We start from the raw sequence: 12,880 nt of genomic DNA on the forward strand, positions 1-12,880 counted from the left end.
TTGTGTAAACATTTAAAAAAGAGTGAAACTCAGGTGTATGTTTCATGTCTGATTGTGCAGCAGGTATGAAGGGTGAGCCGCTAAAGAGGGAATTTCACAGAAAGGGCTCAGTGGTGAACGTCAACCCCACCAACATTCGACCGCAGAGCGACACTCCGGAGATCCGCAAATACAAGAAGAAATTCAACGCTGAGGTCCTGTGTGCCGGACTTTGGGGTTTGTAGCTTTGCTGCTTTTTAATATACTGAATATGCAATTCTGTGCTTTTATGGGACAAACCTATCTTTAATTTAACCTCTTCTACTTTGTTCCTTTGCTTTGTTCACCATCTGTTAATCACGGGACCACTCTCGTGACCGTGCACACGCTGAACAATGTGTGTGTTGGGTCCTGCAGGTGTGAACCTGTTAGTGGGGACGGAAAATGGCCTGTGGCTGCTGGATCGGAGCGGCCAAGGGAAGGTCTACTCGCTCATCAGCAGACGAAGGTTTCAGCAGATGGATGTACTGGAGGGACTTAATGTCCTGATTACGATATCAGGTATGCCAGACTGATTGTCAGAGAACGACGGCGCTATGTAATTAGAAGTGCTACTGTTCAACACACGTTGAACACATACCCGTTTCTGCAGGACGTGTTGACGTTGTTTTCTGCCTCTTTGTGACTCCATCTTTTAAACCGTGCAGGCAAAAAGAACAAGCTGCGTCTGTACTACCTGTCCTGGTTAAGGAACAAGATTCTCCATAACGACCCAGACGTGGAGAAGAGGCAGGGCTGGACCTCAGTAGGTGACTTGGAGGGCTGCGTTCACTATAAAGTGGGTAAGTGAACACTGCAGTGACATGTTGAGGGGAAACATGCCCATATATGGAGGACCCCCACCATGTGGAACTCCAAAAAAAAGAGCTGTAAAAATATTTAAAAGCACTCTAAATGGAAGAAAATGAAAAATGTCTTTATTTTTCATACATTTGTTTGTTTATAAAGCACTCAAAGACACTGCGCAGCAATAAAGAACAATAATAATAGGAAAAATTTGACATTTAAAGCCATAAAATTTTTAGTTTATGTGGCAATTTTAACTAAAACAATTCTGACTAATGTGTTGCGACCAATATTAATCGTCTCTAGCTACAAGTCTGTAAGTTATCTTGCAAAATCAAAGCAACATTATTGTGAACTAAAACCAAAAGATAAAAAAATTAAATTGACCAAAAAATTAAATAAAGCTAATAAAACATAATTTTTTTAAGGGCTACATTAATGGAAGCATGTGCATGTGTCACAATGGTATAGTCAAACTTCTGATCTTAATGCAGAAAATTGGACAAAAAAATGGTAAATGTAGATTGTAGGAAATGAATATTTTCAATAATTACTGCTGTAAATGATTTGCCACTTTAATCGCTTGATAAACTGATTCTTCCATGCATTTACGTTGAGGATGCTAAATAGCAAAGCACACCACAACGTTTACATTTATTTTTTTAACAATGATTGTTCAAGACATGTTTGTACTTTGTGTTCTCCTATCACATAAAATCCCATCAAAGCACAAAAAAGCTCAAAAGTGGAGGTGTGAATATGTTTGTTAGCTGCTGTCCTTATTTTTTTTCCCTTCCTGTTTCAGTGCGATATGAGAAGATCAAGTTCTTGGTGATTGCGTTGAAGAACGCGGTGGAGGTGTACGCCTGGGCTCCCAAACCCTACCACAAGTTCATGGCCTTCAAGGTTTGTATCATTGAAAAAAACAAAAATAAAATTAATAACCTTTCATTTTGGTTTTATTCTTGGAGTCAAAGATTGAATCTCAAGTGTTTGGTCAGATGAACAACACATCTTTTTTTTTCCATGTGCTATTATTTGAACTAAAAGTCAGCAGCTAACCACGCTATCCACCGTCATCTTTGTATCCTTTGCGTTGTCAGGGAGACGCCTGGTAGAAAACCTAACAAGGTCACTTCCTCATCCAGAGAACGAGCCTCACACGTGGAGCTGTGTCCCGTTTATTTCTGTCCTCTGGGACCTGAGCCACTTTTTCTCCTGTAGCCTTATAGTTTAACCCTCTCTCCTCAGAAACGTCCAAAAATATACTTTGTGCGAGATGGCATGACCGTCAACGACGGGGCCGTTTTTATCTGCTGCTCAGCTGTTGGTTGGAAAACCATAATTCAAGATGGATTCCTGCTTTTATATCTTTATTCATTCAGTTGTTCTGTTTGTATTCAGTCCTTCAGGTCCCTGCCTCAAAAACCTCTGTCTGTCGACCTGACCGTGGAGGAAGGTCAAAGGTTAAAGGTCATCTATGGCTCATTGTCTGGTTTCCACGCCATCGATGTTGACTCCGGAACGCCGTACGACCTCTACCTGCCTACGCACGTAAGCTCCTGCTCTGTTCCCGACAGCGTTCTGACACGCGCAGCTGTTCATCCCTCCTAAGCTCGTCCACACATTAAAACACAAACTATAACTGTTTTTGTTTGTTTTATGTAATAATCCAATTTGCGTTCTGCCCTCCTCAAACCCAAAATAAACACTTTCTTGCAAAGAACAATGGAGAAAATACCAACAAAAGAAAACACATTGAATGTTGGTTTGACAATGTATTAATTACTTAATACTCAGCATACTTTTCAGGGAAATAAAAATTGAAAACCCTTCGTTTTTTTTTCTTTCTTTTAATTTCACTTCACAGTTATTTTTGTATTGGTTTACCACGTTAAAATCTTTATAAAATTTATAAAAGGGGTTTTTTGTGAGAAAGTGCCAAAATGTAAATGCATTTACTTTAAACAAAGTAAATGCAGGCTATGTTGGGCAGCAACCAATAATTAGTAATTCAAACTGAAGAGCTGCTTCTCAAACTCTTCTAGAGCTACAGCTGGACTGGCTGCCTCCTGGTGCTGCTGACATGCTCTGTAAATGCTCCAGATTAGACTTTAGTTAACTATAAATTAAAGGTAGAATACACAAATTCCCCTTAAACATCGAGTGCAGGCGCTGGTGTAAAATTCTGTCATCTAGAAAATGAGAAGGAAATGCCTTTAAGCTCCACACAGTGCAGCCCTGCTGTCAGATAACAGGAACCAGGATCGGTTCTGACCCAACATCCTGGCACTGGTTTGCATTAACTCTGCCCTTGGACTAATGATTGTTGGTGTTGCTTGTTGGATTCTTCCGAGCAGTGATTATATTTCTGCCCCCACCCGTTTTATTTCCATCCCTGCTTTCTGCGTCTCCGGTGTGAATCTCTGGAGAAGTTGTGCTCCACCTCCTACTCACCGTCTACTGATGTTAGTCACTGTTGTTGTTCACTTCTCCTGCTGTCCTCTCTGCTCTCCTCTGCAGCCTGTAGAGCCGTCAGATCCTCCAATACTGCAACCTCTGTGTCTGACATGTTCTATTGCTACAGGTTTTCAACATTCGTCGTTGATAAGCCTGCCACAAAAAGCAATAAATCAATGTAATCGCATTAAAACGAGCGCGATCATTTCCGTTTGGAAAGCCGCCATTTTGAGAAACGCCGCAAACATTTGATACCCAATACGAAGTTGTTAGTCTGCACTGCCTTTCCTTCTTGCCTGTTTTCCTTCACTATTGTGTTTTTTGAAATACTGTTTTGGTTACAGAGACTTCATAATCATTTTTAATTGTTGTTTCGTTTGTTTGATTTATTTTGGATATTTGAAATAGTTCTATGTTTTTTAGAAATGAAAGTTTGTTTGATCTTTCTCGCGTTATTATTATAGCATTATTATTATATTCGTTACAAAAGGTCTCAAAATGACAATATTATCGTTTATCACAATAATTCTTGGGACAATTTATTGTTCAGCAAATTCTGTTGTTGTATCAGACCTAATCACTACCGTCTCCTTCAACACTGGTCATACAGGCTCTAACCAGTCATTATTCCTGACTATGACTGGCCTAATGTCTGTCTAGTTTACATGACATGCAGGGTTTGGTTAACAGTAACCAGTTATGAAGCAGTCTGTGGCTGAAACATGGGACCCGTTTCAAACTTTAAGAAGCTTTCTCACATTTCTGCAAATCAGTTTGTGTCGAATGTGAACAAAACGCCCACTGCTGGAGAATCACCGCTGGAGAAGCCTCTTTTGTTTTGCCTGTTTTTTTCCCCATTCCTCTGCTGCATGTGGGCACATAAAGCTGACTGTAGACGGTGGTGACTCACGGCTACATTTAGACTCAACACTTCCTATTAAGCATGCTTTTTTTTTTGTTTGTTTTAGCAACATTTAAAGTCACGCTATAAGGTGAAAGAGGCAGACATTGTTTTGTTAATGGCAGCATGTTCACATCCTTAAAAAGTCCTACATTCATCTATTTAAAAATGAAGGTCTTAAAATGCTTTAAATTCATTTAAAAAATAAAGGTGAGCTCGCAGGCCTTAAACTTTATCTTGGTAGGACTATTTAATCTCATGTTTTCTGTTTGTTGTTGTTTTTTTTTTTGTTGTTTTTTTTAGTGAGACTATTTTGACAGGCAAAAGTTTGAGTCACACTCAGATAATATCTTCACTGCATTTTGTGACTCGAGATGGTTCAAGCTACCGCTAACTAGCTACTAATGTTATTGGCATGAGGGCAAAAAGAAGATTCTTTTAGTTTCCGTCCATCCGTATCCGCTCTGTCGCTGTCGGACGTTTCGTTAACAAAACCAAACCTGTAGATCTTGGTGTGATTGATTTGGTGCAGCGCGCCACAGCCAAGGGAAAATAACACAGAAAAACCATCAAAGAATAACGCAGAGAAACTCATATTCTTCTTTTTTCTTACTCTCTGTTGGCTATGCTACACACAGACTCGTTGCCGTGGCAACTGACTGAGAACAATGCCATTAATGTATTGGGATTGAACACCAAAAAACCTCTCGCACTATTCCCACACAAAGAGCAGAACATTCAGTCTCTTTCAGTTTGATGTTTATTTTGTGGTGGTTGATCGGCTAATTTAAACTCCTTCTCTGCTCATGATCTGTCAGAGACTTGGAGTGTGGGTCACCTTTTTTCTTAACTGAGTTGAATCAAATTCTGCAGCACATCTACATGTCACAGTTGTCAAAGTCAAGCTAGCATAACTGACCTACGTCCCTCGCTATTTTATTTTGATTAAAACCTTTCCAGATCTTGTTATCTAGATGCCATGGTGTTGACTATTAGTAGCAAAGCACTGCGTCTCTTTTCCCTTTGTTACATCACGCATAAAATTAAGACAAGCTGTCGACAAGCTGACGGCTAAAACCAACAGTGGTCATGGTCAGTGGGCAGTTTTTATGGCCTCCAGCAGGGAGATGGAGGTCGGGATGTTGCATTTTCTTTTTTGCGTCTATCCTGGGTTGAGTGCAAATGCATTGTCAGGTGGCTGAGCAACGTTTGTACATTTTTGTGCAGACGGAGATCTTCAATTCCATTCGTGACGCTCTTAAAAAGTCTTAAATTTGAGTTGGTGAAACCTGCAGAAACGCTGAATGATGATGTGGTGAGACCGAGTGGGTGGCTGGCGCATAAAGCAATTTCTCCCGCTTGAATAATGGATTTGAAGTTGCTCTTCATCTCTTTTCCATCCCTCTTCTCTTTGCATCACTGGCATAGATAAATCTCTTGTCTCCTTTAAAGTCTTCTGAAATTATTCAAGAAGTTTTGAGCTAACAAGTTTAGTTTGATGCAGACGAATTACAGTTTTGTTCCTCAGATAAAAGTTTTCTGTTTGAATAGGGGGAAAAAAAAAGGTTGATAAATGACACACTCTGCAACGGCAACATGTGTGCTGCTTGCACCCGATGAGTAGGAGTGGCGTCAGTGAAGAGAGAGAGAGAAACTCTAAAAATACACTCGTCCTGTCCTCCTTCTGCCATCATTAACTCTGAGTGTCAGTTCTGACCTGCTCTGGCTCCTGGTGAGACATTTTTCCCCTCTCCCTCCTCTCTGGGTATATTAGGCGAGTCTGCCTACTACTGGTGCCTTAAACTGCTGCTGCAGCTGCAAACTTCATCTCTCTCTCTGACACACTTGCAGAAAAACCTTCACTCTCCCACTTCAGCTTTAAAATCCACTCACTTCCACTTGCTTTTAACACTCTAACAGACTCTTCACACGCCTTCTCCGTAGCTGCGCGGCCATACGCTCTCTTAAACACACACACACACACACGCACACACACCTCCTGGTATGTGCGCATCCCATTCGCGCCTCCCTGCACCATTCACTCTAAACTGGGGTTTGGGTTTCCTCAGTGCTGTTGATAGAAATTCATCTAATCATCCTGGCACAACAATGACTCACGCATTGCCTTCTCTCACCTAAAGAGGCAAACACACACACACCATATGCACGCACCTGTGGATGTTGGCGGTAAACTATCCAACAATGCTGATTCCGAGACAGAGGATTAAGATTGCGTTGCGCCTGTGGATGCCGGTCCTCATGCTCAGGATTGTGGTGGCTCGTGTTCCGGTAACGTATGAAACTTTACCCGCTTCCTGCCGCCAGCTCTGAACGCTGACCGTAACTCTGGAGGGGCTTTTTTTTTTTTAAGTGACACATTGTTCTGTTGTTTTATTTTATCATTATTGTTTTCTTCATTTCTTCATTCTTCTGTTCCTTCTTCCAAAAGGATGGGAGGCGTGATGTTTTATTTAGTGAAAATATGGCACTGATAGGAAGTTAGGAAGATATTTGAGTCTTTTGTTTTCCATCCAATAGGAAAATGTTTTTCTATTTCCCCTCTCCCCCCCATTTTTTAGACAAATTAGTCAAATAAAGTTCATATTTCTGAACTGCATATTGTGAACAGGTCAGTAAATTTAGATTTAAATAGATTTTGCTTCTTATATGGTTTAAGAAAATTTCTTGGAATAGCTGCCCATGAACAGAATGAAAGTTTCTAGGATGGTTAGAAAAATGTTTTTGAAGACATAAATAGCATGTGCTTTTAATTAGGGCTGATGTAAAGGATTATTTTAGTAATCGAGTAATTACTCAATCACTAGAGTGTGAAGTGGAAGGAGGATGAAAGGTGAAACTGACCCAGAGCCAGCCATACGGCAACAACAACAAACAGCAACTTTACACAAAATAAAGTTACAATTCAACTGTTTAATAGATAGAAAAGCTGTCAGTAATGTTCTTAGCTTATGGTATTGTGATCAAAATCTGAAGCAGATTCATTGCAAGGTGTAAGAAAAATGTTGGGGTTTTTGTGGTCGAGTGGACAAAGCAGGAAGATTAGAGTATTTTTTTTATGAGCATAACGATATGTCCGAGCAACTTCCAAATTAAAATCACATGTGACTTTATGAGAGGGAAATTAAAGGTTTGGAATTAGTTCAGCACTAAATCAGAGGGTGAGGTGAAGTCCTCACAGCTGAGAAATTCAGGGAACATTTGCAAAGCAACGTGGGTAAACGTCTCCTTTTGTCCAAATAAGAGCTACATGTCAAATACAGAGACTTATGTGATTAAAATAAGTACATAGATATAACATAGATATAAAGAAACAAAAATAAATCCTTTGTCTTCCTTCTGCTATACCCTGTGGACTATTGCTAAAATAATTTGTAGAAACGATCTGTCAAAAAATAAGAGAATTTTTTTTGCCACCTTTTTCTGTATGTTGCTTCAGAACTGTTCCTTTTTTTAAATTATTTTTAAGAATTTTGCTTTTGCGTCTGTTGAACAGATCCAGGGTCCCATCCATCCTCACGCCATCATCATTTTGCCCAACAAAGCCGGGACCGAGGTCCTGGTTTGCTACGAAGACGAGGGCGTCTACATCGACACATACGGCCGCATCACCAAGGATACGGTGCTGCAGTGGGGCGAGATGCCAACATCTGTCGGTAATCAGAGGCACAGAAAACGTTGTGAGCAAAAACGTGGAAGTGGTTACGTCCTCTGCTGAAGACTCATCTCTGTCCGTCCGTTTTTGTCCAGCCTACCTTCAGTCCAACCAGGTGATGGGGTGGGGAGAAAAGGCAATAGAGTTGAGGTCGGCCAACACGGGGAACCTGGACGGAGTGTTCATGCACAAAAAGGCCCAGAAACTCAAGTTCCTGTGTGAGAGGAATGACAAGGTGAGATGACCAGCAACGTTAGCGCGTTAACACGTGCTTTATCTGAAAAATTTAACCTGTTAATATTACAAAACGCACATTAATCAAACTACCTACTTTGACCAGAGAGCCTCTCTCCGGTGGAGGGTTACCTCGTTCACCTCAGGGCGTTATGGGAGAGGCAAACGACGGTGGAAGGCAAAAGTTGAACCTTTTTCAACTGTCTCATGTTGCGCTGCTAGCTCATAGATGTCTAGGTGTACAAGCTCCAAATTTCAAATGTAGGAATTACGCCGTTCACTGGACTTGGTGAGGACCAGAGACTGGCGCCTCGTCACACAAGTTCCACAGGAAACGAATGGAGAGGAGCGTTTCCAAATTTAAAACAAAATGGCTTGCTTTAAACCTTCCTGGTTATAAAAATCTGGAAAACTGAGAATCTTCAGATGCTGTTGGTTCGAGACACTAAAACGTTTTTTTGAAAGCGTGCATACACTGGCAGTTTTTGGTATGGGCAGTTGCCCAGGGCAGCATCAGGAAGGAACGGGGACACCTAAGAATTAGAAAATTATCTCATTTTATCTGTCAGAACAAGTTTGCTGCTACTTGACTACATCACCTGCTTTCTGCTACAAAAAACAACCAAAAAAGTCAGATAATTGGTTTCGTTTAAATAGTTGGATGAAGTCAGGCATAGAGATTATTTATGATTAATCGCAGCACTACTGTGTGTGATTAATCCAATTAAAATTTTTAATCAATTGACAGCACTAATTTCTTCCCAAATCATAACAGCTTCATACACGGCTTTGAGATCAAACTTAACACGCCACCAAAACTGTTCTCCGTGTTGCAGGTGTTCTTTGCTTCGGTGCAGTCCGGCGGCAGCAGCCAGATCTACTTCATGACGCTCGGACAGAACTCTCTGTTCAGCTGGTAACCGGCGGATCTGCTGACTGCTGGCGTCCGTCTTTTTGATTCTGTGCTCACGCGACGATTAGATTTGTGCTGACCGACGCTGATCTTCAGGATTGAAGGATTATAACCCCAGGTCTATTCGGCCTGATCCCACTTCGACATGATCTTTCTGCTTGAATCCACCGATCGGGCTCCCGCAGCACGACACTCGAGAGATTCAGAGACAGGTAACTTAATCGCTGCGCCCCCTGTTGGCATGGATTGTTGGTAGGAAGAGTCTAGCTAGCTGCCAGTGCCTTTGTGAGAAAGCAGCGAATCTTTACAGCATTGCTGTCTCATCAACATGTAGCATAGGAACATCCAATCTTGGAAGTGTAAAAATTTCAGAACATGCTCCTGGACGATTGAAGTTTTTATTTGTCAGATCATTTTTGATTCAGTTAATTGTGCTAATTGTGCGCCGCCCTGATTTTGTGACGTCTTCTCAAAATACTTTTTATTATTATTTCTAGATCAGTGCTGCCTGTTTGTAATACCTCAAAGATTTTTATTATTCATCAAGACTTCTAGATAATCCCGATGCGATCAATTTCTATAATTTATTCATCGATACACGACCACACGAACGATGAAGTGTATCCTTTTTATTAGCATTATGACTCCACAATTCACATATGAATCCCTTTATCTGGAGAAAAAATAATAATAACTAACGTGATTGAATTAATTGATGAGCACTTTAAAAAGAAAATCCTTTTAACACCAATGCGCTACGCTCCACTGCGTAGTTTGTGTTAAATTTCTGTCTTCTAGCATTTTCCTATCAGTTTCCATAACTTCTAGTACGAAGTTATTCAGTCCATCCCAGAACTTAAACTCATCCTTTTGTTTCTGCGTACTGAGGACCAAAAACAAAACCGCTTTGAACTTTTGAGATGAAGAAAAGTGACAGCCCCACTGTTGCTTTTTTTGTGTCTATTGTACAGCTTACGATGTACATATTTATCTAAAATGCACTGCTTTCTAAATGTTTTACAAATGCCAAGCCATCTTTATTTACGTGTACAGAAATACAGGCTTATAAATGTGAAATTCGACCTCAGAACAGACTATTTGTGTGTTACTTTTGTGATTTCTGAATGTTTGTGAATATGAGTAAGAGCTACTGACAGTAAAGCTCTTGTTCAGGTTCCACCAACATTTATTAAAGCATAGGTGCTTTAATAAATTTTTTATTTTTATTTTTTTAGTTGACTTTCTCCTGATGCGTATAAATCAGGTGTTTTGCACAATAACCATGATACCGGTGTTTGCTCTTATGTATCCTGGTTTGAGACAAATTAATGTTTTCAAAGTAAGATATAGTAAGCCGTTGAAGTTCCTGGTATCCGTTTGCTTTAGATCAGTATTTGTTTTACTGTCAAATATGGCACGTACTAATGTTTCTGACAGGATATTTGTTTGTTTTTGTTGCTTTTGATGCCTTTAATGTACTTCATCCCATCCCCTTAAGATGCAAAGTGTTACGTTTTCAAAGTGTTGTGTCCTGTTGTTTTGATTTCAGGAACAGAAAAAACAAAAAAGGAGATATTTATTGTATTTGTTTTCACTAAGTTTAACTTTAAAAATTGGCAAAGACAACTAGGTGATTTCCCGTTTTGTAAGACAGACTAAGATCAGTTTGAAGAATATTATAATGTTGTACAGATATGTTAACCAAATTATCAACCTGAAAACTTGTCCGAGGCCATCGTGCGATGAAAACTTCACCAAAAACGTGTGAATTTTGCATTTGGAAATGTTTCCGTTTTCATTGTGTATACATTCCAGCCTTAGGCTTTGCTTGCGTTGCTTTGTACGTTCCGCTGCTGGTTTTCACTTTAAATTTTGTCAAAATATTGCCAAATATTTTTTGTAGTCATTAATATTTGTCAGTAGATTTAAGTATAAACTTGAAAATGCAGCTGGTTCTGTGAGAATATTGTAACCTCAACAAAAACAGATCTTACTGGGTGTTGAACGTTTATTGCTAACTTTTTATTAAATGTAAAGCATTTGTTTCAGGGGAACAACAAGCATTCCTTCCTAACATACTCAGATAGTACAAATGAAATGGTAGGTTTGTCAACTCAGTATTTGATGCGTTAGCAAACACAAAGCTAACCATTAGCTAACTTCAGATAAACCTACCAGAGCTAGTTATTAGCTTAACCTTTGGAGCTAACTAACATTTTAAGCTAATGCATGGCTAACATTAAAGCTTGTTGGCTATTAATAACAGAAATGTTGTTTTAGATGAATATTTGTTTTGGTTTATTGTCACAAAACTCCAACTTTTAGGTCCAAGGACACTTAGAAAGGTTGTTGGTGGAAAGAATTAGCAAAAATAAGTTCCAATGGGGTAAATTGGAATTACATACATGAAAATACATCAAATGCAGTTCATGTGATGTTACAATAATTGACCAGTTCCAGTAATTCACATTAGTAAAATATATTTCACCAAATGTATTCATATGGAGGGATTTTATTTAGAAACAAAAAAATGTGCTAACTTGCCGTTGGCTCCAGTTACATCTGCGCAGCTATCAGTCTGTATTCGGCCATGCTGTTGAGTGGTCAGTAAAGAGTCCAGAAATTGAGCTTTGCTCTGAACCAAAACAGTTTCAACCAAGTTTAAATTGCATTGGGCCAGTTGATCAAAAATCGTGTATTATGAGTGTTAAAATAAAAGAATAGCCTTTCTTTTCAAAGACCTAAACAAACATTGTACAACGACAAGGTAATTTAACTCTGCCGCACTCAAATATGCAACACATCCTGTCATAAGTTTTTACTATATACAAAAATGCAATAACATTAACTTATCATCTTCCCATTAAAACCATAACACTGCAGTAATTTACACTTCAACAGCCAACAGGTGTTTTCTGGCAAAGACAGGTTCCTGCTGGTTTACTGTCATTGGACTGAGCCTGAGAGGAAAAGAAGCAAATTGTTCATGTCTTCACGTACCACCGTTAGTCAAAGTTAGTTTCTTCAGTGCTCTCCGGCTCCGTGTCCCTGTTGCTAGGTCTTTAACACTGTAGCTGGATCACTAATGAGAAACTTTCCTCCCACACCTTCCACTGGTTGGGATCATAACAGATTCAGTTTCAGACCCACAGTGACTCACGTCTCCACCAGTTCTTTATCTCTCAGTCTTCTCCAAACCTTTTATCGTCCCAACACTTTTACTCAAATCAACTCTCTCTAAACTTGATTTCTTTCCTTTTCCCTTTAATTCCTCTAGTTTTTCATCCTGTTCCTTGAAATATTTCTGACCTTTTTTTTTCACCAGTTTGCAATTGAACTAACCAAGAACTGTCAGAAACAAAAAACACAGTTTTTTTTTGTTGTTGCAAACTTTACTGACAAAGGGAATCTTTTCCAATGATGTTAAAGCATCTTATCCAGGCAGGATGCAGAGGAAGAAGGCCTTGTAGTCTTAAGGAATGAAAATCTGCTGAAACGTCATGAGTTGTTGTGTGGGAGAGAGTAAGGTAGACAGGTGGTTAAAATGCAGTAAAACAAAGGGATGGAGGTGAAAGACGTAGCTGGAGGCTCTAGGGAAGTGTTAAGTACCAGATAAAAGGGATGTTTGGTTTTGCTACGGTAGATACGAATCCTCACTTGGAAAAGTTCAAATTAGGTTTCTATGGTTAGAGAGAGGAAATATGCCGTTGAGTAAATGAGTAAATGACAGGAACAGTGAATATACTAAAAACATCTCAAGAGCTTGTTATTGGACCAAAAATAATCCACTGAAATGCAAAATCTCCAAAACACTGATTGTTTATTGACTGTTTTTCTTTTCATCAAAAACTGATGTTGGGCTACATAATTCAAG

General features: G+C 39.5%; 1 protein-coding gene across 1 annotated transcript in view; it reads left to right on the forward strand.

The window, feature by feature from the left end:
* The window catches only part of LOC103131257 (mitogen-activated protein kinase kinase kinase kinase 4-like), a 76,280-nt gene extending 63,473 nt beyond the window's left edge, over positions 1 to 12,807 (forward strand). Inside the window, exons 26-33 of the mRNA XM_007542855.2 lie at positions 61 to 216; positions 397 to 540; positions 687 to 821; positions 1,631 to 1,731; positions 2,230 to 2,379; positions 7,701 to 7,860; positions 7,955 to 8,094; positions 8,930 to 12,807. Coding sequence (XP_007542917.1) covers positions 61 to 216; positions 397 to 540; positions 687 to 821; positions 1,631 to 1,731; positions 2,230 to 2,379; positions 7,701 to 7,860; positions 7,955 to 8,094; positions 8,930 to 9,013 — 1,070 coding nt within the window. The 3' untranslated portion in view covers positions 9,014 to 12,807. The remainder of the gene's footprint in view (positions 1 to 60; positions 217 to 396; positions 541 to 686; positions 822 to 1,630; positions 1,732 to 2,229; positions 2,380 to 7,700; positions 7,861 to 7,954; positions 8,095 to 8,929) is intronic.
* Positions 12,808 to 12,880: the final 73 nt, after the last annotated feature.

This window comes from Poecilia formosa, unplaced genomic scaffold (genome assembly GCF_000485575.1).
Source record: "Poecilia formosa unplaced genomic scaffold, Poecilia_formosa-5.1.2 Scaffold735, whole genome shotgun sequence".
Lineage (NCBI taxonomy): Eukaryota > Metazoa > Chordata > Actinopteri > Cyprinodontiformes > Poeciliidae > Poecilia > Poecilia formosa.